We start from the raw sequence: 27,283 nt of genomic DNA, 5'->3' as shown, positions 1-27,283 counted from the left end.
AATCTTACAACAAGAGCCTCAAGATAAATGGATGAAACAAGCACACAAACCTAATTGGCTCAGGAATACGTGTGTGTGTGTGTGTGTGTGTGTGTGTGTGTGTGTGTGTGTGTGTGTGTGTGTGTGTCCCACAGTGTCCACCTGTCATGTGTCCATGTATCATTGACTCTGAGGGAATAATGGTTTCAAATTGCTGACATAAAATGCTGTAAAGCAGCAAAAGTGCACTAACACGGACTGCAGTACAGTATAATGTCAACAAAAGGCACAGATTACATGCATAACAGTGTGTTCAATAAAAACTCATCAATTGTACCAAATACTGTCCACCATGTATTTGATTTTCACAAAATAAACTTTTTTTTATTTATAAGGCACTTTTCTTCTTTCTATAAAGCAAACAATAAAATCAGAGGAAAGTACTTGTTATGCATTCTTCTTTTTGTCTCCAATTGTGTATATACTCCTATTTGATTTTTGATGTTTTGCACTGTTCCATTTAATGTTCACATCTATCTGAAGAAATGCTATTATTTGTATGCCTGTATTTGTACTGTATGTTAAACCCCTTCCTAAGTTTATATGATTGCACTCTCCAACACAATTGTCTAGAGCTGATTGGGATCATTCGGCTTTCACTGTCCCCTTCCAAGATAATGTTTGTGTCTGTGGCAAATAAAAGAGATGACGAATTGAACATAATTTTTTTTTTTTTATCTTAACACAGTAACATTATTTGATTTATAGTTGAACTCTTGGGAGCTCAATTTTAACTTATACAAACATTGCCTGTGGCCCTGTAGCTCTATCTGCTGCACATAAAAGTAACTGTCATGTGAATTTGGAATGAGGTTTATGATTTCTGTCTCTTTTCTTGATATGTATGTCTCTTTTATCTCTTGTCAGAGACAATATGCAATTTAAATTATAGCATGCACATCCAAAAGCCCACTAGTCATCCAGCCAGAGAAGTAATCTCAGTGAAGGGACATTTTGGATTATTAATGTGGAGCTAATATACACTCAGAGTTCACTATATTATGTACACCTATACCTTAATGCCATCCAATACAACAGTTTTGTCATGATATTTACTGTTATGATACCTAATCATATGTTTCAAGTGTTTATTAAATTATATGTTGGGGCATTGAGGTCATAATGGTGTTGTTGCATTATACTCAGAGGTATGTCTTCTCTTGGATGGGAAGGACAACACACTAAAACAAACCTGATGTCGTCCATTACAACCCCACCTTTGACTGAGAAACACCACCTGACGGGACCGTTCCTCGTCTCTGCCTTACTCCTCCACACCTGCAGGTGGCGATGTAGCATTGACGAGACGAGGCTCCGGATATGTAGCTGATGAAGACAGCATGTCGCAGGGACTTCCTGTTTTGCAGTCTGTCAACGTTATACAAAGGTCCCTATTCACTCATCTACTCAGATAATCTACTCGGAACACTCAGACAGGAGTTGTCGGTCCCACGTGAGTCCTGTTTACTTGTGACGTAGCGACGTCGTAACATGCGACCTGAGGAAGCTAAGCGAGCCAAACTGCTAACGTTAAGCTGCCCATCACGTGACTGTTATCTGAATCTGTCACTGTTGAGGACACGTTGGACATCTGTCGGTGGCATCGACATTCACCACCAATCCTCTGCATCGACGTTTACTGTCTGGAGCTTACTTCAACATAGTAGAAGATAACTGAGTGTTGACGACCTTGACTTCACCTGTTTACTACCTTTTATGCAGCAGCGACCATCATTTGAATGGGAAATATATATATATATATATATATATATATATATATATATATATATATATATATATATATATACACACACACACATATATATATATATATATATATATATATATATATCATATAAATATATATGATATATATATATATATATGCTATATATATATGCTATATATTTAGTGTGTGTATTTATGTTAGTTGTGGACACAGTACTCCGATGTTTAACTGAAGTACATGTAGCAATACCTCAGGGTAGAAATACTTATGTACTTATGTTACTAAAAGTCCTGCATTAAAAAAGATACTTAAGAAAGCTACAAAATACCAGCATCCAAACAAAAGTAATCATCTAAGAGAATGGCCCATTTCAGAAACATATATTTTATTAAGTAGTTATAATTGTTGATGCATTATTATGTACATTACTTAAATGTTACAGCTATCTATAATGCTGGGTTGCTGGGGGATTTTTAACCAAGAGATAATAGAGTATTTTCTTTATCCATGGTGATACATCATTATTTATTTCTTATATTTTTTATTATCAATCTGAAACTGCAAAGTAACTATATCTGTCAGACAAATGTAAAAAGTACAATCAAATTCAGTTTATTTTGTATAGCCCAAAATCAAAAATTACAAATTTGCATCAGAGGGCTTTAAAATCTGTACACATACGACATCCCTGTCCCAGGACCTCACATCGGATCAGGAAAAACTCCCCAAAACAATAAATATATTTGTCCCCAAAATGTAGTGAAGTAGAAATATAAAGTTGCATAAAATGGCAATTCTTAAGTGAAGTGCAAAAATACCTCAAAACTATGTAAGTACACTACGTGAGTAGATTAGTTACTTTCCATCCATCCATCCATTTTCAATACCGCTTATCCTCATTAGGGTCGCGGGGCGCTGGAGCCTATCCCAGCTGACATAGGGCGAAGGCAGGGGACACCCTGGACAGGCCGCCAGTCCATCGAGGGCACTTTCCACCTCTGTAATTAAAACCTAGATTATGTGCAACATTGGTGGATTTAAGTTTAATTTCTACAAGTAAAGAAAACGCATTACAAATACTACTTATGTAAAAGTGCATTAGTATTTTTAGCAAAATGTACTTAAGTATAAAAGATAAAAGTGCTCATGCTCGTTCACAGTGTATAAAGCAGAATATTTCCCTCTGAAACTAAAGTAGAATAATATGGATAAAGTAAAGTACCTCAGATATGCATTTAAACTACTATTTTCCTTATTGACTAGTTTGTCAATTTTGTTCTTGATTGATCTGTGAATTGTTTAATTTATAAAATTCCAGAAAATAGAGAAGATGCTCATTACAATTTATCTAAGCCCAAAATAATCAAAATGTCTTGTTCGATCAACAGACTTTTGGCCTTTTGTTGAAGCCTTCTAAAAAGCTCGAACCAGAGAATATTTGGCATTTTCACTCGAAAGATTACTCGACCAATTAAAAAAAAAAGAAAGAAAAAAGCTTATTTATTCTCTATGAAATGAGTAATAGTTTCAGCGCTTCCTGCTTTGTCTTGTAGGTCTGGATCCACCATGGAGCCCATAATGAATCACATTTGGCCGAGAGTCTTCCAGCGGCTCTACAGAACCTCAGTACTTGCCAGGAGGACCCATTCAGGATGTGCTGAACAGGCCACTGTTCCCGCCTCCACCAACTCCAAACGCATCAAACCCACACTCCTGGTGTCCCGCCTCTACCAGCCCTCAAACCTGCGTGATGTGGGGCCGGACAGCCGGCTGCAGGGAGAGATGACTTGTAAGAGTCAAAGGCTCATGCAGCAGGCCGGGCTCATCCATCCGTCCAATCCCGGTTGTTACTACTACCTTCCTGCCATCGTCCGCTCCATGGAGAAGCTGGTGAGATTAGTTTTTGTTATACAATTAAACACATATTATTATTATTATGATTCCACGGTGGTGTAGTGGCTAGCACTGTCGCCTCACAGCAAGAGGGCCGCAGGTTCAATTCCCGGTCGGAGCGGTCCTTCTGTGTGGAGTTTGCATGTTCTCCCCGTGGCAGCGTGGGTTCTCTCCGGGCTCTCTGGCTTCCTCCCACAGTCCAAAGACATGCTGCAGGTTAATTGATCTCTAAATTGCCCATAGGTGTGAAAGTGAGAGTGAATGGTTGTATGTCCCTACATGTGCCCTCGATGGACTGGCGGCTGGGATAGGCTCCAGCGCCCCCGCGACCCTAATGAGGATAAGCGGTATTGAAAATGGATGGATGGATGATTATACATGCCATGTAATCATGGTGAATCTGGTTGTGTCATGTCCACAAACTTAGATTGTTCTGACATTAATCTGTGACCCAGCTGTATGAAGACAAATGAAAACTAGAACAGATTGATTCAAAGACTGATTAATGTTACAAGTGTATGTTGTTGTTGTTGTTGTTGTTGATGGTTAATTTTTTGAATTAGCTGTCTTCCCATTTTCATAAATTCTTAATGTTTTTTTTAATTGCTGTTATTGATTAACATTTAGAAAACTAGCAACAAAAGACTAAAAGATAAATCATATACATGTAGTTTATTTGGTTTCTGCTTTATAGTCAACACAACACACAGTAATACAATATGATATATTAATAATATTTTCCTTTTCAGATTTATTTATTTAAATATCACATTAGAGGCCTAAACAAATAGTCAGTATCAATGACACAAAATAAGATATTAGAGCAAAGTCTATTTGGGAAGTATGGTTGAGTATTGATGTATAAACATGTAATAACTGCAAACCTAAATCTACAGGTGAGAGTAATTGACCAAGAGATGCAGGGGATCGGTGGGCAGAAGTTGGACATGCCCAGCTTGTGCTCCGCTCATCTCTGGAAAACCAGTGAGCGCTGGGACTTGATGGGAAAGGAGCTGTTCCGCCTGAAAGACCGCCACGGAGCCGAGTACTGCTTGGGTCCCACGCATGAGGAGGCGGTGACGACTCTGGTCGCTCACCAGACGACTCTCTCCTACAGACAGCTCCCTCTGCTTCTCTATCAGGTAGCCTTTAATCCTCTTGTCACTACTGTATTTATTATAATAAGCTGCCATTTTTTAATCACGGTTTTATTTTAAACAACAGATCACTCGCAAATTCCGAGATGAACCAAAGCCGAAGTTTGGTCTGCTCCGAGGGAGGGAGTTCTACATGAAGGACATGTACTCATTTGATGTGAGTGAAGAAGCAGCTTACGAGACCTATGAATCTGTGTGCCAGGCATACACCAGGCTCTTTGCTCGGCTGGGTCTGCGTTGCGTTCAGGTGCAGGCGGATACGGGCAACATCGGCGGTAAACTCTCCCACGAGTTCCAGCTGCCAGCAGACATCGGCGAGGACCGGCTTCTGGTCTGTGGACGCTGCTCCTTCTCTGCTAATGTAGAGACCATGTCATCAGACAGAACTGACTGCCCACAGTGCAAAACTGGCAAGCTGGTCGAGTCAAAAGGTATAGAGGTCGGCCACACCTTTTACCTGGGTAAAAAGTACTCTCATATATTCAGTGCCACCTTCAGCAATGCACAGAACAAGCCTGTTATTGCAGAGATGGGCTGCTATGGTCTTGGGGTAACCCGTATTCTCGCCGCAGCCATTGAAGTTTTGTCAACAGAAGAGGGGATTCGCTGGCCAGGCCTTCTCGCCCCTTACCAGGTGTGTGTTTTACCCCCAAAGAAGGGCAGTAAGGTGGATGACGCGGCAGTTTTAGCAGAGGAACTGGTTCACACTTTGGGAGAGAGCGGGCCTCATTTGAGAGGTGAAGTTGTTCTTGACGACCGCACACAAATGACCATTGGAAAGAGGCTGAAGGATGCCAGCAGCCTCGGCTACCCGTATGTTATCGTAGTAGGACAGGGAGCTCTGGAGGAAACACCCAGGTTTGAGGTGATTTGTCAGGAGACAAGTGAGACAATGTTTCTCAGTAAAGATGGACTATTAGATCTTCTGGGAAGAGTGGAAACTGTGTGAATAACAACTCTGAAAGTGAAAATGCACGTTTTATTTTATGTTTGTTGGTATGATGCAATCAGTGAGGTGGTGGGTGAAGAACAGAAAAGCCTTATATGTTTTTGGTCTAAGAGGACTGGGAGTTTATTTATGTAAACTTTAAATTTACCAACTGTCACGACAAAAGTTCCATATTGAACCTTTGGGATATTAAATTGCATTTGGTTCTTGTTGTAATAAACAAGAATTGTTCAATTTCATTGTTTACAGTCTTTTATGTTCCCATGAAAATACAAACACAAGGGGTGAACAGAAATAATTACAATTTGCTGTTGTGTTTTGAGATTTGCATCTGTAACATACAAGTGACCTTTTAGTACAACGCAATGCTGGCATTTGGTAAATACTGTAAATACAACCAAGTCAGGGAAAAATCAAAGTCAGTTTTAACAGCTTTATTTACAATGTAATCCTGATTTTCTGTGTAAAACATGAAGATGTAGCTGTCAAACAATCAAATTACAAAATAGAGCATGGACTATTAAATAAGGTGAGTGTAAAGTAGCTTATCATTAACTTAAATAAAAGTACTTTCAAAATTCAACTTTACTTCCAATTGTATTGGGTGGTTTAATCTAAAATTATTATTATTATTAATTATAATAATTCAAGACTTTTTCATTGTCATGTTGTGTTCTGTAGCAAAAATACTTTCTGAAAGTAACTAGTGAATATACCTGTTACGTTAATTGGATGACGTATACATTATTTCGCACCGTCATTGGTCGTTCGGGCGGTGGCGGACCGAATGTATCGGCTGGTGCTGTGTTTCCGCACGGATCTTTATTCACGTGGGACCGCTCACGCACATGTGTAAACAAGAAGCTGGGTAACTGGTGGAAGGGGTAACGTTAACATAGCCGATGTGCTGGTGTTAGTCACCGTTTATATAAGATTTATAAACTACAAAATAGCGCTTCACACATATTGTTTGATCCAAAATGGCGTCATCTGAGCAACACGACAGCGAGGACGGCATGGACGAGTTCATGGACAAATTCAAGATCCATAATTATAAAAATGCCTTCAGTGAAGACAACTGGCAGGAGGTAAGGCTATCGGTTAATAACACAAGAAAGGGGAGAATGGTTCTACGTCAATGAGCCGTTTTAAGTTGTTGTAAGCCAGCAAGTTAACGCTAAACTCCAATTTCAAAAGCAATGCTGCGTTTTCTGTCCATCTATTGAGATTTCTCTGATTTTGTCTCATTCAGGAGTTTGACAAAATACCTATGTTCATGAAAGAAGCCCCTGAAGAGATTGACCCACAGAAATACCCCGAGCTAGCTTGTCTTCAGGCCATTATCCACGACGAAGACAGACCCCCAGAAGGTAGGCGGGTCCCTCCAAGCTTTGCTTCGGCGAAAACTGATTTTTGAGACTTGATGTGTTAACGCTTCGGTTCATATCCCCTAATTCGTCCCCAGAGCAAGCAAGGAGCCTGAAAGATGAGGGGAATGCGTTTTTCCAGGAGAAGAACTACAAGAAGGCCATACTGTCCTACACGGCGGGGTTGAAGAAGAAATGTGGAAACCAGGAGCTGGACACAGTCCTCCTCACGAACCGGGCTGCGGCACACTTTCACCTCGGTGAGGATGTCTGTTTTACATGTCAGTCATAGACGTGTGGCTTGTTGCGCATGAACCCATTAAGGTGGTTTACAAAGAATAAGTTCAAGTTATTTATTGTCATATGCCCAACAATTACAGTGAAGCAGTTGTTGCCACTTAATGTAAAGTTCTTAGGCTCCCCCCAACAGTGCTCATAGAATATGTATTACAAATAAATCACGTTAGTAAAATATAAGTGAAACCTTAGGTATAGAATAGTGCAGCAGTTAAGATATGGGAAGATGCAATTAAATATACTCTTGTTCACATGTGATGAGCAGCCAGGTGCTTATTTCACAGAATAATATGTTTACATGTATAAACATCGGCATGTGTTTTTTTTTTCTTAATTTAATTATTCATTTTTTGGTTTACATTTAGGTAACATGCGCTCTGCGTTGAACGATGCTGGAGCTGCAAAGAAGATTAAACCAGACCATCTTAAAGCCTTAACCAGAGGTATGTTATATAAGCCTGTCATAGAATATCAGCATCAGCAAATATGCTTAGAAATTCTATAAGATTATTAAAGCATAACAGTATATATTAATCATAACAAAAGTAAAACTCTGCAAAGAATAATGACCTAAAACAATGTGTATCTTACGTGTTTCTGCAGGTGCTCAGAGTTGTATAGAGCTGCGTAACTTTGCAGAGGCCGTCCAGTGGTGTGACGAAGGGCTCAAGCTTCATCCCACCGACAAAAAGCTGCAGGAGCTGAGAGCAGTAGCAGATAAACACAAAGTACAACAATAAATGAGTTCAAGTTATTTGAGGGGGCCATTAAAGAGACTGGATTGCATTTGTAACATTTTGTCTGTATTGTGAAAATAATTCCAATTAAACATAAAACCCTGTTAATTTGTTTGTGCCACAGAGAGCAACAGAGAGAGATGCCAGGAAGGCCAAGATCAAAGAAAAAAAGCTGCATGCTGAGAAAGAAGCTCTTCTGACTGCTATAAAGGTAAGCATGCTATTTACAACTGAGAAAGAAACCCCCAACATGCTCCCAGTTAAGCATCAAACCTGTGGGGATAAAATTGACAACATTGTTTATAATATTGTCAACCAATCAAATCTGACACTAATTCTATTTTCAATAGAAAATGATTCATAATATTTTTGTTGGTGTGCTTTGTGCAGGATCGGGGCATCAAGCTCTTCCAGTCTGTGAAGCCTCGTCCGGGCGGTTCAGACCGCCAGGATGAGGACGAGGGCTCCTCAGCAGCGATATCCCAGCTGAACCTGGATGGCCTCAGCTCTCAGGAGGCCACGGGGGCTCAGGTCTTCCTGGATGAGCAGCGCTCTCTGCACTGGCCTGTTCTTTTCCTCTATCCTGAACACCAGCAGACGGATTTCATCTCTGCTTTCTCAGAGAACAACTGGTAAGCTCCCCTTGTTGTCGCGTCCTTTTAATATATCTTGATGTGGTCCATCTCTGTGGGATTTTCCATATGTCATCTCATTTGACTAAATTAATGAAACTTTTTAAGTGTTTTTAATTAGAAACACAGCTGCATTTTGTCTCATTCAGTTTCATAGACCACTTGGCAGTGATGTTTGGAGAAGAACTTCCACCGTGGGACGTGGACAGAAAATACCACCCAAACAATTTGCAGGTTTGTGTGTTTTACCTAAATGTAATTGGTCATTTATGACGCATACAGTAGATCTGTGCTTCTGTTCTGCAGCCTTAAACTTGTGAATTTATATTTTTCTTGCAAACTACATTCCAATATTGTCTGTTATGTAGGGTTGTGCGATAATTCAATGTGATCATTTATCGTCTGTCAATGGAATCGTATTGTGATGAACTCATACATTGAGATATACAGTATAATGTATATAGATGATACACAATTACCGTGTCTAAATTGATAATAACACGCGCATACCAATGTACATTTTTCAGAAGGTCTGATCAAACTCACTGAGATTAAAGTATTTCTCTAATGTGATTACTCTGTATTTCTGTGCATGCATGTGTGTAGCTTTTGTATTTGTTTTCTATAATGTCACTTCAACTATTAATTCATTTGGGAAATTAAGTGCAAAATGAACATATAATTAGTCAAGTATTTAATTCACACAGGAGTATACATACATTGGCTTTACCAGGTAGTTATTTCACAAATGAATATTGAATTAACAGAAAACATGGTATTTTGTGATGTATATTGTTATTGAGGTACCAAATGTCCGATATCAATTCAGAGTACAACTGTCAAACAAGAGATATTTCATTGCCAAGAACAGGGTGGTTATATCAACAGATGAAATGACAATAATCAATTGTTAATCCTGATTACATTTGATCCCTCCTCACTTTCTAGCTGTACTTTGAAGATGAGGAGAAGGACACATTCTACCAAGTAAACCCAGAGACGTCACTTCTAAAGGTGTTGCAGCATAAAAGGTACATCCATTGAGATAAAGTCTGTTCTTCAAGTGGGATTTCATTTAGATGTATACCACCTATAATCTTCCATTTTGATTAACTGGCAGGTGTTTATTACTTTCTTGCAATTTATATGTTCAACCTGCACCTCCATTTTGTCTTGATGGGCATAAAATAGTTCAGATTTTTTAATATTGTTTGTGAAAAAAAATACTTGGCTAAGAGTTCAGTTTTGTGTCGGCTAGAGTCAGTTGCAATATGCTCACAACTTGTCATACCCTAATCATTGTAATTTTTATAATTATTACTGAGGCTGAAATTGGTCCTCTGTTTAATGACATGAATTTGTGCAACCAATTTCTAATAATAGTACTATACAGGTTGCTTGAAAAAACATCCTGCTGTCAATTCCTTAAGCAAGTAACCAGTGACATGTTAATGTATTACACATGACTCCTCTTCTGAGTTGAATGTTGCTTTTATTATTTATTATCTGTTGAGGAATACAGTATATTTGTACCATGGATACTTTAATCTAACTTCCTTGACATTCACACTAATTTCCTGACCAACTGTCTTCTCTGTTCTCTTTACAGGTTTTTTGTCAAGTCAGGCACTCCCAGCATCATCGTTCTGGTTCGGAGTTCGTCATTCTGGAAGCAGTTTTTAACAGGAAAGAAAATACGAGGGTTGTAAAAACATTGGCCTTCAAATCTTGGTACTTTAATATTTAACTTCAGTGGACTGTGTTTGCCCTTGAAAGAGACATAATGGAAGCTATGCATGTCTGGACACATTGTTTGACATTAAATATCAATAATAAATAAATATATTTGAATATAAAATAAATCTAATCTGTGGAATATTTGTGCTTCTTTCTGTAGAAAGAATGAATACATTATTCACAAACAAAATGACCAAACTATTGATCAGAACACAGATTAAAATGCCTTCTGAGGCACATTTCTGCATTGTGATATTGGACTATACAAATAAATGGAACATGTAATGGTTATAAACAAGTAATGTAATGCTTGGAAGTAAACTTAAATAAAAAATGTGTAACAAGTCTCATGCGAACAAGTCTGGGACATTTTGCCAAGTTAGAAGATGGAATGCAGTTGACCGTGTGAATGAACCAGCTTTTTCACATTTGCCTTCTGCGTCAGTGCATGACAGACAACTCCTCGGGATTAATGAGTCATGTCCTCTTGACTTCCTCATATTTGACTGCTTTGCTTTATAGAGACGGTTTGTAGCATCTAGCGGCATGTCCCACACCACCCTCTCTGAGGTCTGCCAAAGTATGGCGCGGTTCTGATGACATACAGTTGAGAGCTGTACTATTGATTTTGTCTCTGCAGATTGTTGTGAATGAAACATTCCCACAAGCAGATTGGAAGAGGAACAGGAAGTATATCATAATTTTAGTGCAGTTCAGAAAGTTTGGTGAACTGACCTCACAGAAACCATGTAAGAGGTTCAGGATACTTCCAGGAATGAGGATTAAAAAAAAATACAATAACGGATCTTTGGTCTAACATGTAAATAACTTGACCTAATTTGTATAACTTTTAGTTATGGGCGAATGAAGCTTTGGGGCTTTTGTTCTATCTGGGCTTCAAACACAGCAAAAACCGTGACACCCGGTGACCCTTCAAGATGGACCAAGTCACTAAATTAAATGTCGATGATATTGTGCAATATGTCAAGTATATCACTGAGATGCCAAAGGAACACAATTCAAAATTATCTTTAATCTTCAATGGTAAATTACATGTAGGATCTTGGTTTAACAAACGACAGCATGATCTAAGCTGAATGAGGTGTCCTTCTCAAGACACAACCAACCAGGGAAAGGCCACAAAGCTCAGTAGGACTGAGTAATCACTGCTGGACAGCTCACAAAACCAGCTGGGGCTGGCTGCTGAGGAGCCATCATTACTGGAGTAGGCTGCATTTGCATTACGTGTGGTTCCTGCACAGTGATAATAGTAAAATTTTGAGTGCGATGCTTTATCTCACGATGCATCTGACACCAGGAGCACCAGGAGCAGAAACAGGAAACGGCAATGTCCTTACAGACAGATCCCTGCAGAGATGTAAAGTTGTAAATCAACATTCCTTCACTAGACTTGTCTTGTGAAACATGGCATATCAGCTTTACATGCATCATACCTTGATACCATATCTGTTTCGCATGGCAACCCTTAGAGCCAGGACTGCAGGAGGCACAACCAGAGTTAACCCAGTGCCTGCTCCGAAGGTCATGCTGCAGCAGATGTCACATAATGGGAGACAACGATTCTCTCCAAACTTTCCTGAAACCGTGCAGGCAAGGCATGGGCAGCACCAGAAACCATAGCAACCTAACAAAGCACACAGATACACCAACTGAGTGGTAGAAACTCTAAAGACATAAGGCCTTCAATTGAAACACAGTGCGCATGTGTCAACGTTGTGTTATTGAGTCTTACAAGTACTTGCGTCCTCAAAGCAATCACAGAGCCCACTCTCCCAGTGCGCCACGGATTGTGCTGCCATTTGCTGTTTGGAAAACTTTAGCGAGAGGCTGTAAATAATGAACCTGTTAACACACAGAAATAACAAAAAACATACAAAACAAAATTACAAAACGCTGATACCTTATATTGTGTATCTTAATGTTTAGCCACTATTTGGGAATCGGAGCACATATCTGAACATGTCTTTCTTGCACTACTTTTATATTATTTGGTGGATGATCTGGTATAATTGTGTATGACATAATTGCATACTAAACAATAAGTTTCTTATGGCATACCGTACTATGATTGTTTTTATGACATTGGGATACGATACTATGACGTCTTCAAAATGTTTTTATAGCATACTATATTAAATTAATTTCTCAATGGCTTTTATATGACATTTAATTCATTCATGAATTCTATGCTATAATTTAAGTATGATCATTTCAATGTACATAGACTTTTTAGATGTCATCCTATACTGTGACTTTTTTATGACCATTTGTATGGCATACTATACAATAACTTTTCCAGACATTGTATATGGCACTATAAGATTATACTATACAATTACGTTTTCATGGTGTACTATATAGTATGTATTTTTTAATGCCTTTTTGAATGGCTTACTATACTATGACTCTCTAAATTCAGTGTTAAGGCTTCCTATAACTACTTTTTCATTACTTTTTTACACAATACCCTATCACTTATGTATGACATGTTTAATGACATACTTTACTTTTTACTTTTGATAGCATTTACTTTTTTGACACAATATTTGGCATGCAGCATTCTATACAATCTTGTTTCCTACCTTTTTATGGCAAACTACACTATTACCTTTTATTTAAAAATGTTTTTATAAATAAGTCATAGTAAAGTATGTTAAAAGATAATATTCTATAGTTGGTCAAAAATATGTAAAAATAGAGTCTGAGTACAGCATGTTAAAAAGTTTCATTGAAGAATACATAATTTCTTTTGATTAACCTTTTTCAGTCCTGATACTACTTTATCCAATACATTTTTCAACACCAAGGTTTTCTTTATTTTCAATGCCAAAGTTTACTATCGCTGTCCTAGCTCCATAAAAAAAAAAAAATTTCACTAAATTATTTGCAATGCATTTTCTTTATGTACAAATCATAGGAATTATTATACATGGAATAACATTTAACATTTAAAATGCTGATTTTTAGATTTATTTGATTTTTGTTTATATAGCCTATTTCAATACACTCAAGATGCTGCAAATTACCTAATCACTATTATATTATCATACAAGTATATTCAATAGGTATAAAATCCAACGGTATATCAACCTATGATGTCACACAGTATGCTCTTAAAACAATCCATCTGGGGACATTTAGAAAGACCCAGGATGCCTCTGTTTTTGTGGCAAGCTTAATATATATTCTCAAAAATGGCTGCATGGGACTGTTACAAAGAAAGTGAAAATCACATTTACAGAATGGAAGACTAAACGTTATCTTAGGATAATGTACATGTCTCATAAGCAAACTTTAAAGGTCTTACTTGGTGGAACTGGACAGTTTATTTGGCAAATCTGAAGCTGTGAAGGAATGAAAGGAAATGTCTTGGATTAGGAGTCTTGGCTGTGTCAGACAGCTAAACAATAAGAATGCTGTCAAACCGGAAAACATTGAGGATGCTGTAGTTTTGAAAAATCAATAGGCAGACACCACTCTTCTGTTCATTTAGTAAATAAACTTTTACAGTCATGTAGCTTTCATTTAACCGTAAGGATATAGATGTAACATGTTTTACCTGATGGAGCTGGACACCTTCCTGGCCACTCTGAAGCTGAAACAATATGTTGTGAATTAGGAGTGGCATCTTGTGTTTTGTAACACTGACAAAGCTGAACAACCTGAATCTATTAAAAAGGAAAAATGAAAACAAAACCTCGGACTCAGAACAGTATGTCCATTGATTTATTTTGATTACATCTCAATGACACATGTTAAGTTGTTCCATTAAAGAAATTTCCAAAAAGGTGTTGTTTGTTTGACTACAGAACAGTTATTATAATTTAATTGGTTGTTCTACTGGTCAGTAAAATAAGAAATCTTGATCAAGAAAAAGTCACAGAAGCAAAAGGTGTTTTGTTTTTTCAATTTAATAGGTGTCAACAAGAACTATCTTTATTTATTAATTGAAAGCATTTAAGAAGTCTTGTATACTTTTCTTGAGAGTATTTTTTAGCCCATTTTTTCCTTCATTAGATTGACAGGTTACATAGACTGGAAAGGGAAAGAGAGAGCTACCAGTAGAGCTACCAGTAGAGCTACCAGGAGAGCTAACCGGAGAGCTACCTGGAGAGATACCAGGAGAGCTAACTGGAAAGCTACATAGACTTTTACATTGACACACGTGGAAAAAAAATGAAGCCGACAGATTAAAGCAGCACAATCAAGTTTTAACTTTAGTTTATGGAAGATTTAAGGTAATCTGGGTGTGAATACTTAAAGGTGCTAAATAGCAAATAGTTGTTTGCTGCCTAATGAATGCTTTGAATATTGAGAAGTTTTAAAGGTGATGAAGCTGACTCTGGCTCTCGCAACAGATAGTAGCAAAAAAGACACCGCAGGGTGTTTCCCAAGGATTCAAGTCCTGCGGCCCTTACTTGACTCCTAGTGACCTGGCTCTATCCCACAGCCCTTCAGCTGTCCCCACTGGCTCTGCTCCCCGCCAGAGAACCAGCGGGAGATCGGTGGGATATCTGCTAGCGGTCTTGTGGAGGACCGTCTTTTGTGGAGTGTCTCCTGAGAGCGCTCTAGTGCTCACATCGGGGTCTGGGAGCCAGCTACCAACCCCCCCAGGTGCTAACTTCCAGTTTGTGGGGCTTTCTCAACTTTAAAAATGTTCTGCCAAACATGTTCTTAAAAGAGTAACAACATGAGCCTCTACATGGATGTCTTGAGATCTCTCGGTACTCGTCACTAATGAAATATTGACACTTGTGTTTAGCAAAGTACTGTGTTACTAATATTTTCTAAAGTATTTTCATGTTTTTCTACATTTTTCATTTATTTCACTGACATCGACACACATTCAAAAAACAGTTTTTCTCAAGGGAGGAGCAGAGGTTACACAAAGCAGAATGGTGCTATTATTACCAGACACTCAGTCAACACATTAATATATGTTGACTAATGAAAAAGGTACTATACTGAGATCTCATTTAATAAAAACAGAAAATTACAGAAAAATCCCAACACAAAATTCCTCAAATTGGACAAAAAACGGTTTTTCTAAATTAATCCTTATTTTTGATGTGATTATTGTTGCAGACATAGTTTTAAAGTCCTCCAGAAAGCCATTTGGGTACACAACATGACACGGTGTGTTTTAATGATAAATAACTTAAAGCAGCAACAGACTGCTTGGTAATATCCACAAATAGATGCAGAGCACGAGATAAGCTTTTAAAAATCTTATTTGTGAATTTTCTCCTGATACTTCATCTTGAGAACTTTACAACTTCCACCATAGTATCCAATGATTATAAATATTGTAGCATTATGGGACTGACAAATTTCCAGCAAGCTCAGAATTCAAAATGATTACAATGTTGTATATCACTGTCAAAACATAGACTACTACTACTACAGATAATAGATCTGAGCTAAATCACATTTTCTTTTGAAAGACACACCAATTAGAAGTCACAAGGTTCAGTATCAATTAACCATAACAAATCATGGTTGGCTCACAAAACCAGCAGAATGTGGAGCCATCATCACTGGAGCCATCATCACTGGAGCCATCATCACTGGAGGAGGCTGCATGTTGACAATGACGACCGTGTTTTTCTTGCGATGTCTTAACTCTCGATGCATCTGACACCAGGAGCACCAGGAGCAGAAACAGGAAGTCGCTATGTCCTTACAGACAGAGCCCTGCAGAGAACAAACATATGCATTACGATATGTTTATTGCATTACTGTCAGTATTTAATATACAATATTAATCCAATAGTGTTTAGTTGTAATAAGTCCACAGAGAAAATGACAAACGTGGGAATGTCTGACAAAGTACATTATTTAAATTCAAGTATCTAAAGCTCTAAAATAAAATGTACTTTTTGTCAAATTGATTTATTTTTGTAGATGTATATGAAGCTTCCATTCAAACATCATCAGTTTTACCTTGATGCCATATCTGTTTCGAATGCCAACCCGTAGAGACAAGCCTGCAGGAGGCACACACAGAGGCAGTCCGATGGCTGCTGTTATGGCGGGGCTGCACATGTCACACAACGGGAGACAACGGTTCTCTCCAAAGCTTCCTGAAACCGTGCAGGCAAGGCATGGGCAGCACCAGAAACCGTAGCAACCTAAAAAAAATAGATACATGTCATACAGTGCATCCGGAAAGTATTCACAGCGCTTCACTTTTTCCACATTTTGTTATGTTACAGCCTTATTCCAAAATTCATTATTTTCCTCAACATTCTACACACAACAACCCATAATGACAAAGGGAAAACTGTTTTTTGCACATTTTTGCAAATCTATTAAAAATAAAGAACGAAAACATAACATGTACATAAGTATTCACAGCCTTTGCCATGACACTCAAAATTTAGCTCAGTGCATCCTGTTTCCACTGATCATCCTTGAGATGTTTCTACAACTTGATTGAAGTTCACTTGTGCTAAATTCAGTTGATTGGACATGATTTAGAAAGGCACACAGCTGTCTATATAAGGTACCACAGTTGACAGTGCATATCAGAGCATAAACCAAGCCATGAAGTCCAAGGAATTATCTGTAGACCTCTGAGATTGAACTCTTTGACCTGAATGCCAAGCATCATGTCTGGAGGAAACCAGGCACTGCTCCTCACCTGGCCAATACCATCCCTACAGTGAAGCATGTTGGTGGCAGCATCATGCTGTGGGGATGTTTTTCAGCAGGAGGAACTGGGAGACTAGTCAGGATTGAGGGAAAGATGAATGCAGCAATGTACAGAGACATCCTGGATGAAAACATGCTCCAGAGCGCTCTGGACCTCAGACTGGGGCGACGGTTCATCTTCCAACAGGACAACGACCCGAAGCACACAGCCAAGATAACAAAGGAGTGGCTTCGGGACAACTCTGTGAATGTCCTGGAGTGGCCCAGCCAGATTGAACATCTCTGGAGAGATCTGAAAATGGCTGTGCACCGACGCTCCCCATCCAACCTGATGGAACTTGAGAGGTTCTGCAAAGAAGAATGGGAGAAACTGCCCAGAAATAGGTGTGCCAAGCTTGTGGAATCATACCCAAGAAGACTTGAGGCTGTAAGCGAAAGGTGCTTCAACAAAGTATTGAGCAAAGGCTGTGAATACTTATGTACATGTTATGTTTTCGTTCTTTATTTTGAATAGATTTGCAAAAATGTGCAAAACAGTTTTCACTTTGTCATTATGGGTTTTTGTGTGTAGAATGTTGAGGAAAATAATGAATTTAATCAAATTTGGAATAAAGCTGTAACATAACAAAATGTGGAAAAAGTGAAGCGGTGTGAATACTTTCCAGTTGCACTGTATATAGTCTAAAAGGCTTTGTATTATTGAAGAAGAAATTTTGAATAAATATGACTGAAAGTTGTGTCGTTGATTCTTACAAGAACTTATGTTATCACAACAGTCCAAGAGGCCCGAGTTCCACTCAATCAAGGGATGCGCCATTGGCTCTTGAACTTGACCTCAAGTGGAGAACAATTCACCTGTGAACACAGAAATCTGTAAAATTATTTTGAGTTGCACTTCACAGAAATGTTATTTCTTTACAACACATTTCATACTGAAGAGTTGAGGATCTGATTAGATTTCATAAAACTTAATTTACTCTGGAAAAACAAGTTCTATTTCAAATGAATTGCTACTTTTCTGTATAAAGCATTGTGACTTCATGAGAGTGCCTCCACAAACCTTTTGTTCGCTGTGTAAACGTCTTGCTGGACAATCTTTCTTTCGTTAGTAAGACATATGCATAAATAGATAGATAGAGATATACTTTATTCATCCCAAGAGGGAAATTTGGTGGAAAATATCAGAACCAAAGCCGTACAAACAATGCATTTTTAGAATATGTGAATTTTACTATTAGTATTGCATATGGGGAACATAATATATCCATAGTCAATCCTAATGGAAATATTGGCAACAGAGGAAGACGCAGCAGTGTGTGAACTCGATTCAGTTGCTTCAGCTCAGCTGGTGTACACAATGCTACGGTATGAACATTTGTCTCAGAGGCTTGTGCTGAACACCAATCGTTACCTACTTATGACTAGGGAAGAGCTTGAGAAGTCACACTTTTTTTTTCAGAAACCTCCACTCTATTCCAACATGTAAGATTAAGTTTTAATTTTCTGTTTAAAATAAAGATACCTCTCATCAGAAAACTTAAAAATCTTACCTGGTAAGGTTAGAGAGCTTGTTGTCACCTCGCAATCGGTGGAAGAATATTCCCTGTATGAGGAGTGGCAATTTATATTGAGCAGTTGAGCAGCACTCCAACAATGCTGCAAAACCTGAACCTATATGCAGATACAGGTGAAAACACAAACAAACAGAGCACATTGATGCCAGTGTCCAGGTCAGCTGTAACAGGTGTGGCAAACCAGTCAGACACAAAGTACCAAATATATTTTCTCTTACCTGGCATCACTCTGTAATCCCTTGATCATAGAACATTACATTCATTTATGTGTTGCACAGTCGATTCTCTTTTATTTTGTTTCAGTGCGGCCTGTTTGAAATATTACGATTTTAACTCCTATACGCTTAAGAAGAGGAAAGGCATTTGAAATGTAGTATAATTAACGGAAGACACGTGCAATATATTTACCTGAATCAGAACTTACACAATGGCAATAATGTATCATAAATAATGTAGATAACTAACATGTCATGTAAAATATTGGTTCTTCCACAAGAAAACCTCTGCACTAAGTTTTAGTTGAATTCGCCAGAATGGGACTTTGATATAACGAGTTTACTTTCATCTTGCGGCTATCTTTCTTTACAATAAGAAAAGTGTGAGTCTATAGCAAATAAATAAAGAGAGCAGGTAACTCTGCCAATGACCCCAACTGTCTCTGTATTTGTTTTTGTGTTTAGAGGTAGACATCTCATCTTTAAAGCGTCACAAAGCATCATTAAGCTTAAAGCCTTGTTCTTACCTCTACAGGCTGAGATCGGGCGACTGCGAGTGCCAAAGTATATCCACACTCATCAAATCATTCAGTGAGCCCTCGTTCCCAGTATTTAAAGATTCAGTTTTAAATCTAATGTGTCACTTGTTTGTAGATCAAGACCATGGGTTACATGATGAAAGATTCAAAAACGTGTCTTTTATTCATTGTCACAAACAGAACATTTTATTAACCAGGCATCTTAATGGTTTACACCTTTATCTGCTGGTCATTAGTATAGAACATTGAAATATCCCACTCGATAAGAGGTAGTGTGACATGATTTACATATTACTAAGCAGCATTAAGACAACTTGTGTTGGAAACTACTAATCTGTCATTTATACAGCCACTGTGGAAGGGCAAACAGGGCATTTTGTAAAAAAACTCAAATGTTTTAACATATTTTCCAGTGTAAAGCAAGCTTAAAAGGAATATCCCCCTGTGCTGTAACACTGTAACTGTGGGTTATTCTATAATACACACTTATAGTAAAGAGAGTTTAATTAAAATGCACCGCTGCTGTTCAAGCTTATCTGTGAAAGGCTGTCAAGAAGTTCATTAATTTCTGCGTGTTTGATCTGGTCAGGTCACATATTTGCTTCATGTAAAGCCTTTGGTCTCTTCTTAACCAGTTGTTTGGGCACCACCGTTTCCAGTATCCTCCTCACTATGTCCAGTCTGCCTGTCCTGATGAGAGCCCTGGATAACTCTGTGACCTCTGCTGTGCGAGTCCTGTAAAGGCGCCTCAGCATGGACTTCACAATGTCCTCAGGGTACCTCTCCTCTGCCTTTTGCACCCACAGCTCCAGTTGGGTGATTGCGAGGCTCGGTTGAGGGGCTCCCTGCGTGAACAAAGTCAAGAGGGCCTCTAGGAGGCAGCGCAGAGCTGTGGTGTCTGTGCTGCCTGGTCTCTCTAACTCCACTGCCCGTTTGAAGCAGTCTGCAGCGTTCTGCTCCTCACCCTTCAGCAGGAGGCAGCGCCCTCTCATCACGTGCAGGTCTGGCAGGCTGTCGCCCATCTCAAACTGTAGGGCATGGGACAGACTCACCAATGCACTGTCCACTGCCCCCTCATCCACCAAAAGACTCTCCTGGAGTGCATCTACGCCCATGTAGTAGTGCACCTGAAGGGAAAGACTGATTTAGAAAATCTTGTTAATTAAATCTTGTTATCTTGTTACATAGCTCATTTGAGTCTGTGTCTTTACCTGTGCCATCTCCAGGTGAGTCCACACACATTGACGTACAGTCAGGACCTTGTCCAAGTCTTTTCTGGCCTCAGTTAGTTTCTGTCGGTCTGGAATTCCACCTTGCCCACATTTTACCTTCTCCAAGTCCCTGACGTAGAGCATCATATTGATCTAAAAGGAAACACATATATAAATACTTTCTTTTTGTTGAAATCTTATTTTATTAAATGTTTGGAAATCCCCACTTTAAGTAGGTGGAGCATAAAAGTTCACTTTTACCATATAAATACACAGTGCACAAATAACTGTAGTTCACACAAGCTCACTTAGTTGATCTCATTGTACAAATATGTGATTTTTGTGCGTTTTTCAGCCAGTTTAAATGAATGCTAATTATGGGATTTCACAAAGTTATTGACTGAGTTTTGCCACCTTGGTTTTTACATTGTCTTGATCGGCTGCAGTACCTTGGCACGGGTGCAGTAGGCCTGCCAGTTGAGCTCTGGGTCTGGAAGCACGTTTAGGGCCATGTTGCAGATCCCTGTTGCCATCTCATGTTTGTCCAACAGAAAGAAGATCTTTGCCAGAAGGTTCAGGGTGAATGCATCACCATTGGCCAACTTTATGGCCTGAGGACACAATATACCATAATATTGTATGTTATGGTATGAATATAGAAATAGAAATAGTTAAAAGGGCGCAATATGGCTGCATGCTCAAGGACCTCTTATTGTTGTGATGACTCACACTCTCTCAAAATTCTTTTTATTGCCTGCTTTATACTGCCATTGAGTGCCTCCTGATTCCTCACCCACTATTCTTAATCACAGCTGAGTGCATCGCCGACCCCCAGCCGCTACTCTGGGCCCAATGGGTTCAATTTAGTTTTGGGCAAGATTGTATGAAATGTCTTATATGACGACTTTGAGCCGATTGCCTGAATTCACTTGTTTTTTTATTTGATTGAAGTGTGCTTTAAGACACCTTATAGCCCATTCGTGTCTAGACGGTGGGTTGGCCAATTGTGGGGTTGTATTCAATCAATCACACAATACTAGAGCACTGCACTCTACTGGGTGTCTTTCTAGTTTAATTAAAGAGTCACTTCTTGTGTTGCTACATCAATAATCGATGACACAATATGATGTGCATAATATATACCTAACTTCTCCAATGTATGAACCCAAAACAGCAACAAACAACCCCCCAAATCTCTGTTCTCCATATGCCTGCTCAACAAAACTTTTTGAACATGATTTGGATCGTGATAATAAAGATAAGAAAGTAATGTTCAAGGAAACATGATGCTGTGATATTGTTGCAACGGGCACGGACACAGAGACACAGAAGAAGAAATTAACTAACATTAGGAAGAACAATATAACCAGATTTACAAAGGTAGCCTATAGGCCAGCTAGTTATCACCTGTGGAAGAACAGCATTAAGAGGAACACATTAATTAATCTAAAAAACATAAAAAACTAAGTTGCTAGCTAGCACAGCAGTAATTAGCCAAAGAGTTACCAAGCTAGAATGGTGCGTTAGCAACACAGTTTAGACGGCTAAAGCTTGTACAATGGCTAGCTTGGTCAGTACTGCTTGTCGATATTTAGTCACCGATCTGACAAAATTGTGAATGTTAGTCAACAGCAGTTGCTTCTAGCAACCTAATTATAAAGGAAATGCTGGTAGCAGAACACTGACAGGAACTTGGTTTACAATAATATCTAATATTTGGTGATAGATCTTAATGTTTGTGTTATCTCACAGTTCCATAGCAGGACAGAGGATCAGTAGCTGAGTAGCCACAGTCATGTATAGACATGGGCACTGTGGTGAACTCTTCCTTCCTCTCCAACATGATACCAACGCAACACCAGGTGAGAGCTGAGGGGAGAGAGCAGAATCAGGGATTTGACCATGTTCTACTTAACGCATTTGTTGTTTGTCTCCCTCTAGATCGACGAAATGGTTGTTAAATACAATTGCTGATGTTATTGCTAAAACAAGGTTCTCTACAATAGCCAGGGGTCCTTAGCATTGATTGCAATGAACAGTGTGAACTACAGAAGGTTGCAGCACTTAATCCAAACATCACCGGCAGAGTTGCACTGTACATTCAACATAATACCTCTAAATGTACAACAGAGCAGATGTATTCATAGAGAAACATACGGTACCATGTTTACCTTTGTGTTGTGTTTTCTCCAATGCTAGTGCTTCTTTGAGAAGCTTCAGTCCCTTATTGTAGAGAGGAAGTCTGGAGTATTCAGAGTCTGCTTTGGTCTTTACTATGGTGTCCAGTCTGCAGAGAGAACATCACTTAATTCAAATTACACATTAAGTGGTGTAGTGGTTAACTTTTGATGATTTTGTGTTGTACCTTATATAGATGGTCGCCATTTTTAAATACCAGCTTCGTTTTTCCTCTATTTGTATCTGAAAAAAGACCCAATATTTTTCACTAGTGGTCTTCAGTATGCATACAATGACATTATTGTGCAAGAATAAATATTCATGTCTGCAGTAGCATGCCATGCAGACATTGTTTAATTGCTAATCTTTCCAAATTAACACAGCTTTAAGCTTTACGCTTTACAAAACATTGTAACTAAAGGGTTGGTGCAGTGCCATATTTGTGATTTGAAGGATAAAATGGTCTTGGCTTGATTTTGGGGGAATATTAGTTGTATATCTATGTCACTGTGAGCTTAGTTTCATATTTAGAATTATTATTATTATTATAGTGTAATTAGTCATAGAAGATACATTAATTTAAAGATATAGAGGATTATCAACAATGAATAGTGGAAAAACCCACCAATGAAATGCTGAAAGGTTTTAAGTCACAAAATGATGCATGTGGTCTCATGGACCAGTCAATGTTGTGTTTCAGTGCTTTACATTCTCATTATACATGTTCATCCTAAACTGTAACGCACACCAAGATAATGAGGTACTGATCGTAGACTTGAAATTCGGAAAAAAGTGACGCATACTCTTTACTCTTCAGTAACACCTTTTTTTTCTATTTTCAATACTAAACTGTTTAACAGACATGTACAGCTTTAGTATCACTGTATGCTCATCTCACCAGCTGACCCCCATAGACCAGGGCTCTGTTGTAAAGTGTCAATGCTGCCGTCAGTCTGTCTCTGAGGTCGTCCTCACCGTCCAGCTCCACGTCGTAAGGATGCACGTAAGCTTGCTCAGCCAGGCAGCGAGCCGCCAGAAGCCTGGCCTCATCCTGAAAGGCCTCTCCAGCGTCTAACCCCATGAGGTGGGACACTTTATCCACACACTCCCCTGCATCCAGCTCTCTCTCCAGCTTGTCGTACACGTAGCCCAGGTTGGCCCAGGCATTGAGGTTACCAGGGTCTTCTTTACAAATACTTCTGAAAGGTCAAGATACACAGAGAGAGTACAGTTAGAAAAAGATCCCTCCAGTCTTCAACACTGAAAAAAAATTATAAAATATTCCATGATATTTAATTCTTATTTTGCAACATTAAGATTGGATTGCAATGACATTATGAAAAGATTTCCATGGTCAAAAGACAATGAATCACCGCCGCTAAGAGGAATTACATAATAAGATGCATAGTTTAGATGAAATAAGTAAGATACAACTTAAATATTACCATACTTAACTTTATTATGAGTGTGAGTGGGTAGTATGTTAAGTCAGAGTATCGACATGAAATGTAGACATTAATGTGTTAATCTTAGCAACTCATACTTTTGTTGATCATGCTTGTTGATTTTACTTGTCGAAGCCAAACAAGCAGAATCTGTGTGTGGTGATGTTAACAGTAAGTTTATGCAGCATCCTGTGTTTGTGGCTGAGCCATTTTCAATCTGTCAAGTAGCACATGACACTACTGTGAAATAGTTACAGGGTGGCCTTGACGTTGGTTGATGTTTGACTATAGCTGGTGAAAGGTCAGTTGTGCTTTTGTTTTGTCTGTCAGTTCAGTGTGGAGGTTTGTGGTTAGCTCACATCATATAAGTATAGGTGGTAAGACACATTTTAACTTGTTGTAAAAACAGAAACATGTTACTAAATCATGCATCTACACTGTCTCAAAACAAGGCCTCTTGCTTTGTGAATATTTCTAAGTTTCTGCCTTTAAAAAGAAAAGGATTTCAGTCATCACCTGAATATTTCCTCAGCTGTGTCCAAGTGTTCCAGGTGAAAAGCCAGAAAACCCAGCAGATTTCGGACAGCGTACTGTAGGTGTCCCACTTCAGCCTCAAGCTCGCCTCGCAGGCTCTCTTGTTTAAGATAAGTGTCCCTGAATCTTAGCTTCACAGGCCCGACAGGTTCACAGTTGAGGTTGAGTTCCAGGTGAAAGTGGCCGGGTATGTAATCCATGTCCTCCATGAGAGACTCGATGTCCTCTGTGCTGTCTGCCTCCATGGCCTCCTGTTCTCCTTCTCTACCTGCTATTTAAAAAAGACAAGCGATACAATAAAAACAATGCTATCCAGTATTTCAACCCAAGAACCTGTACAAGAAAATACCTTGTCCTCTTCAGCTGACTCATCACCCACGTTCAGACAGGTTGAACGGGTTAGGCTTGGGAGTGACTAAGGACTAATAGCTAGTGTATGGGGACATAGACTAACTATGGAGACATATACTCACACTTCAACTGCCCATTTCGACAATCATCATCTCTATTATTTTTTCTTTTTCAAAAAGAAGATTATATAACTCGGTTTTGCTATTGGTCTGTTTTTTTTTAAATTATTTGACTCTTTAACAGAAGAACCAACCGACATTCCTTGAAGTTTATTCTGATCATGTCTTGAGTTATTAAAAAACGGTTTTGAAGTCTTATTTTGAAGAATTCTTCAGTTGGCTCCCTCTGCCCCGCCAGCGTCAGCTGTACAGGAGACCGAAGAATGTGAACCATCGGGATCAGTGAGGAAACTCAGTTGAGGAAACGTCATGTTACTACGATAAATTACCTTTCATATCATTTATTAAAATGTGTTAATATAAATAACTGCTGCAGATGTTCATATTCATCCCACTGTTCTGTTAATATTGTATATACATAAATCTATTTTGAACTACCCCTTATTCGTTCTATTTATTACCTTATACATAGGCCATGTATCACTCTGCACCTGTTTTTACACTTCTGGCTAGATGTTAAACAACATTTCGTTGTCTCAGTATACTAAAACTTAGTGGAAAATAATGGAAAGTATTTCCACACAATTAAAATGCTTTAATTATGCAAGCAATTATGTTGATACAACTTAAAGTACTTGAGTAGGATCAACTTAATTTACTTGGGTTGGTTAAACTTAGTTGAAAGCATTGTTTTTAGATTTAGATAAGGTCATTCTAAAAATAACTTAAGTAGTAACATTTTTTAAATGTTTACTGTGAATGACAACTGAAACTTAAGTTCTAATAAAATATACAGCTTGGTTGGCTGGAAACATTACAAGACAAATGGGAGATGTTGCAATAAAAAAAATTTGTACACAATCTGTTGCTTGAAAACAAGAATCTAAATAAGAAGTTGTCAACTTTCTATGACATACATACAATCCAAATAATAAAGTACACAGCGTCATGTATTTTTAAAAGTGCCAACATAGTGGATCTTGGCACTTTAATTTATTTGAAAAAAACAAGCGGTCTAAGAAAAAGTCTAGACCTTGAACAATAAAGACAATTTCTTTGTACACACATTCCTCTGAAAACAATTCAAACAGTCTTCTTAAAACATTTGCAATTACGAACTTACAGGAATACAGAAAATAACAAAGAAACACAGACGTTTCCTACCAACCTTCTTTAGCCATCAGTAGGCAGTCTCAAATTAACAGAAAAGCTTTGTTTTGAGAGCTTGTCCTTTTTATGGATAGTTTGTTTCCATCTCGTTCCATCATGATCTTCTGCAGAGCTTCGAAGGTGTACTTGAGCTCTGGTGGGTAGGTTGAGAGCATACACAAGAGCAAGCAACATTGACACTGCAAAAGGTACATTTCCCAACTCATCTAGCACTTCCACCCCTCCAGAATGATTCCAACATCCTGGGGGTCATCACTGGGCTCTGCACCTACGTTTCTAATGACAAAGATTCCAAAGACCGTCTCTGCCATGGCCGCTTGACTGCTTTCACTGCCGATATTCTGTGACAAAAACATTAACAAGGGCAGTCATTTTTCACTTACTTGCATTACAGCCCATTGTTATTGCACATGCTAATTTTACTGTATAAACAGCTCAATAACTTAATTCACATAATTAAACATTTTACAGAAGCAATGCAGTACGTATATTGCAAAAAACATTCACATTTGAAAGCGAATGGCAACCAACAGGAAAGCCCATCCATTCCAACTGTGATCGTCCCCGAATAAACATAAAAAGGTAAATTAACATACCGTGTATTCCTCACCAGCTTCTCTGGATCTTCGTTCATGTATACACAAAGACCTTTGTGGACGCATTCTCGTCTGACGTCAACGCCGTCAGTCTAAGTTTGCAGAAACAAGAAAATATGCACAAAAAAACACATCTCAA

The 27,283-nt window shown here is 38.6% G+C and overlaps 5 protein-coding genes across 7 annotated transcripts; 2 read left to right on the top strand and 3 right to left on the bottom strand.

Annotated features, from left to right (window-relative positions):
• Nucleotides 1-1,352: 1,352 nt before the first annotated feature.
• pars2 (prolyl-tRNA synthetase 2, mitochondrial) lies at nt 1,353-6,004 on the top strand. The gene is made up of 4 exons (XM_034531604.1): nt 1,353-1,492; nt 3,322-3,658; nt 4,558-4,803; nt 4,886-6,004. Exons 2-4 carry the CDS (start codon nt 3,335-3,337, stop codon nt 5,765-5,767), a joined length of 1,452 nt encoding a protein of 483 aa, XP_034387495.1. The 5' UTR covers nt 1,353-1,492; nt 3,322-3,334; the 3' UTR covers nt 5,768-6,004.
• A 585-nt stretch (nt 6,005-6,589) lies between these two features.
• On the top strand, nt 6,590-10,806 carry ttc4 (tetratricopeptide repeat domain 4). The gene is made up of 10 exons (XM_034531404.1): nt 6,590-6,855; nt 7,020-7,137; nt 7,233-7,394; nt 7,797-7,874; nt 8,035-8,159; nt 8,293-8,379; nt 8,559-8,800; nt 8,950-9,034; nt 9,749-9,831; nt 10,410-10,806. The coding sequence occupies exons 1-10, from the start codon at nt 6,748-6,750 to the stop codon at nt 10,507-10,509; spliced, it is 1,188 nt and encodes a 395-aa protein (XP_034387295.1). The 5' UTR covers nt 6,590-6,747; the 3' UTR covers nt 10,510-10,806.
• A 744-nt stretch (nt 10,807-11,550) lies between these two features.
• On the bottom strand, nt 11,551-14,191 carry LOC117729980 (placenta-specific gene 8 protein-like). Its single transcript, XM_034531408.1, has 5 exons — nt 14,118-14,191; nt 13,866-13,902; nt 12,291-12,400; nt 11,992-12,182; nt 11,551-11,905 (listed from the first exon to the last, which is right to left on the bottom strand). The coding sequence occupies exons 3-5, from the start codon at nt 12,355-12,357 to the stop codon at nt 11,684-11,686; spliced, it is 480 nt and encodes a 159-aa protein (XP_034387299.1). The 5' UTR covers nt 12,358-12,400; nt 13,866-13,902; nt 14,118-14,191; the 3' UTR covers nt 11,551-11,683.
• A 284-nt stretch (nt 14,192-14,475) lies between these two features.
• On the bottom strand, nt 14,476-18,844 carry LOC117729979 (cornifelin homolog A-like). 2 transcript variants are annotated; one of them, XM_034531405.1, is made up of 4 exons: nt 18,763-18,844; nt 17,966-18,067; nt 16,502-16,689; nt 14,476-16,252 (listed from the first exon to the last, which is right to left on the bottom strand). In XM_034531405.1, exons 2-4 carry the CDS (start codon nt 18,027-18,029, stop codon nt 16,052-16,054), a joined length of 453 nt encoding a protein of 150 aa, XP_034387296.1. In that variant the 5' UTR covers nt 18,030-18,067; nt 18,763-18,844; the 3' UTR covers nt 14,476-16,051. The 2 variants fall into 2 exon arrangements, with proteins under 2 accessions (XP_034387296.1, XP_034387297.1); XM_034531406.1 differs by having other exon boundaries at nt 17,966-18,083; nt 18,763-18,826.
• Nucleotides 18,845-19,698: 854 nt separating this feature from the next.
• ttc22 (tetratricopeptide repeat domain 22) lies at nt 19,699-25,285 on the bottom strand. 2 transcript variants are annotated; one of them, XM_034529887.1, is made up of 9 exons: nt 25,258-25,285; nt 24,891-25,179; nt 23,828-24,128; nt 23,117-23,172; nt 22,923-23,038; nt 22,502-22,620; nt 21,201-21,362; nt 20,752-20,904; nt 19,699-20,667 (listed from the first exon to the last, which is right to left on the bottom strand). In XM_034529887.1, the coding sequence occupies exons 2-9, from the start codon at nt 25,151-25,153 to the stop codon at nt 20,131-20,133; spliced, it is 1,707 nt and encodes a 568-aa protein (XP_034385778.1). In that variant the 5' UTR covers nt 25,154-25,179; nt 25,258-25,285; the 3' UTR covers nt 19,699-20,130. The 2 variants fall into 2 exon arrangements, with proteins under 2 accessions (XP_034385778.1, XP_034385779.1); XM_034529888.1 differs by lacking the exon at nt 25,258-25,285 and having other exon boundaries at nt 24,891-25,215.
• Between the last annotated feature and the right edge of the window lie 1,998 nt (nt 25,286-27,283).

Source organism: Cyclopterus lumpus, chromosome 4 (genome assembly GCF_009769545.1).
Source record: "Cyclopterus lumpus isolate fCycLum1 chromosome 4, fCycLum1.pri, whole genome shotgun sequence".
NCBI lineage: Eukaryota > Metazoa > Chordata > Actinopteri > Perciformes > Cyclopteridae > Cyclopterus > Cyclopterus lumpus.
Note: the sequence above shows the minus strand (reverse complement) of the source record. Positions and strands in the feature narration are given on the sequence as shown.

Coding starts and splice junctions, on each gene's coding strand:
- ttc22 (XM_034529887.1), bottom strand. CDS start 25,153: ATGGAGGCAGACAGCACAGAGGACATCGAGTCTCTCATGGAGGACATG. Junction 23,173..23,827: donor TGGTCTATGGGGGTCAGCTG/GTGAGATGAGCA, acceptor GTCTTTTTTCAG/ATACAAATAGAGGAAAAACG. Junction 20,905..21,200: donor CCTACTGCACCCGTGCCAAG/GTACTGCAGCCG, acceptor GTTTCCTTTTAG/ATCAATATGATGCTCTACGT.
- pars2 (XM_034531604.1), top strand. CDS start 3,335: ATGGAGCCCATAATGAATCACATTTGGCCGAGAGTCTTCCAGCGGCTC. Junction 3,659..4,557: donor TCCGCTCCATGGAGAAGCTG/GTGAGATTAGTT, acceptor CTAAATCTACAG/GTGAGAGTAATTGACCAAGA. Junction 4,804..4,885: donor TCCCTCTGCTTCTCTATCAG/GTAGCCTTTAAT, acceptor TTTAAACAACAG/ATCACTCGCAAATTCCGAGA.
- LOC117729980 (XM_034531408.1), bottom strand. CDS start 12,357: ATGGCAGCACAATCCGTGGCGCACTGGGAGAGTGGGCTCTGTGATTGC. Junction 12,183..12,290: donor CTTTGAGGACGCAAGTACTT/GTAAGACTCAAT, acceptor GTGCTTTGTTAG/GTTGCTATGGTTTCTGGTGC. Junction 11,906..11,991: donor GAAACAGATATGGTATCAAG/GTATGATGCATG, acceptor ACATCTCTGCAG/GGATCTGTCTGTAAGGACAT.
- LOC117729979 (XM_034531405.1), bottom strand. CDS start 18,029: ATGGCGCATCCCTTGATTGAGTGGAACTCGGGCCTCTTGGACTGTTGT. Junction 16,690..17,965: donor TTGTGATAACATAAGTTCTT/GTAAGAATCAAC, acceptor TATTTTTTTTAG/GTTGCTACGGTTTCTGGTGC. Junction 16,253..16,501: donor GAAACAGATATGGCATCAAG/GTAAAACTGATG, acceptor TGTTCTCTGCAG/GGCTCTGTCTGTAAGGACAT.
- ttc4 (XM_034531404.1), top strand. CDS start 6,748: ATGGCGTCATCTGAGCAACACGACAGCGAGGACGGCATGGACGAGTTC. Junction 6,856..7,019: donor GTGAAGACAACTGGCAGGAG/GTAAGGCTATCG, acceptor TGTCTCATTCAG/GAGTTTGACAAAATACCTAT. Junction 8,380..8,558: donor CTCTTCTGACTGCTATAAAG/GTAAGCATGCTA, acceptor TGCTTTGTGCAG/GATCGGGGCATCAAGCTCTT.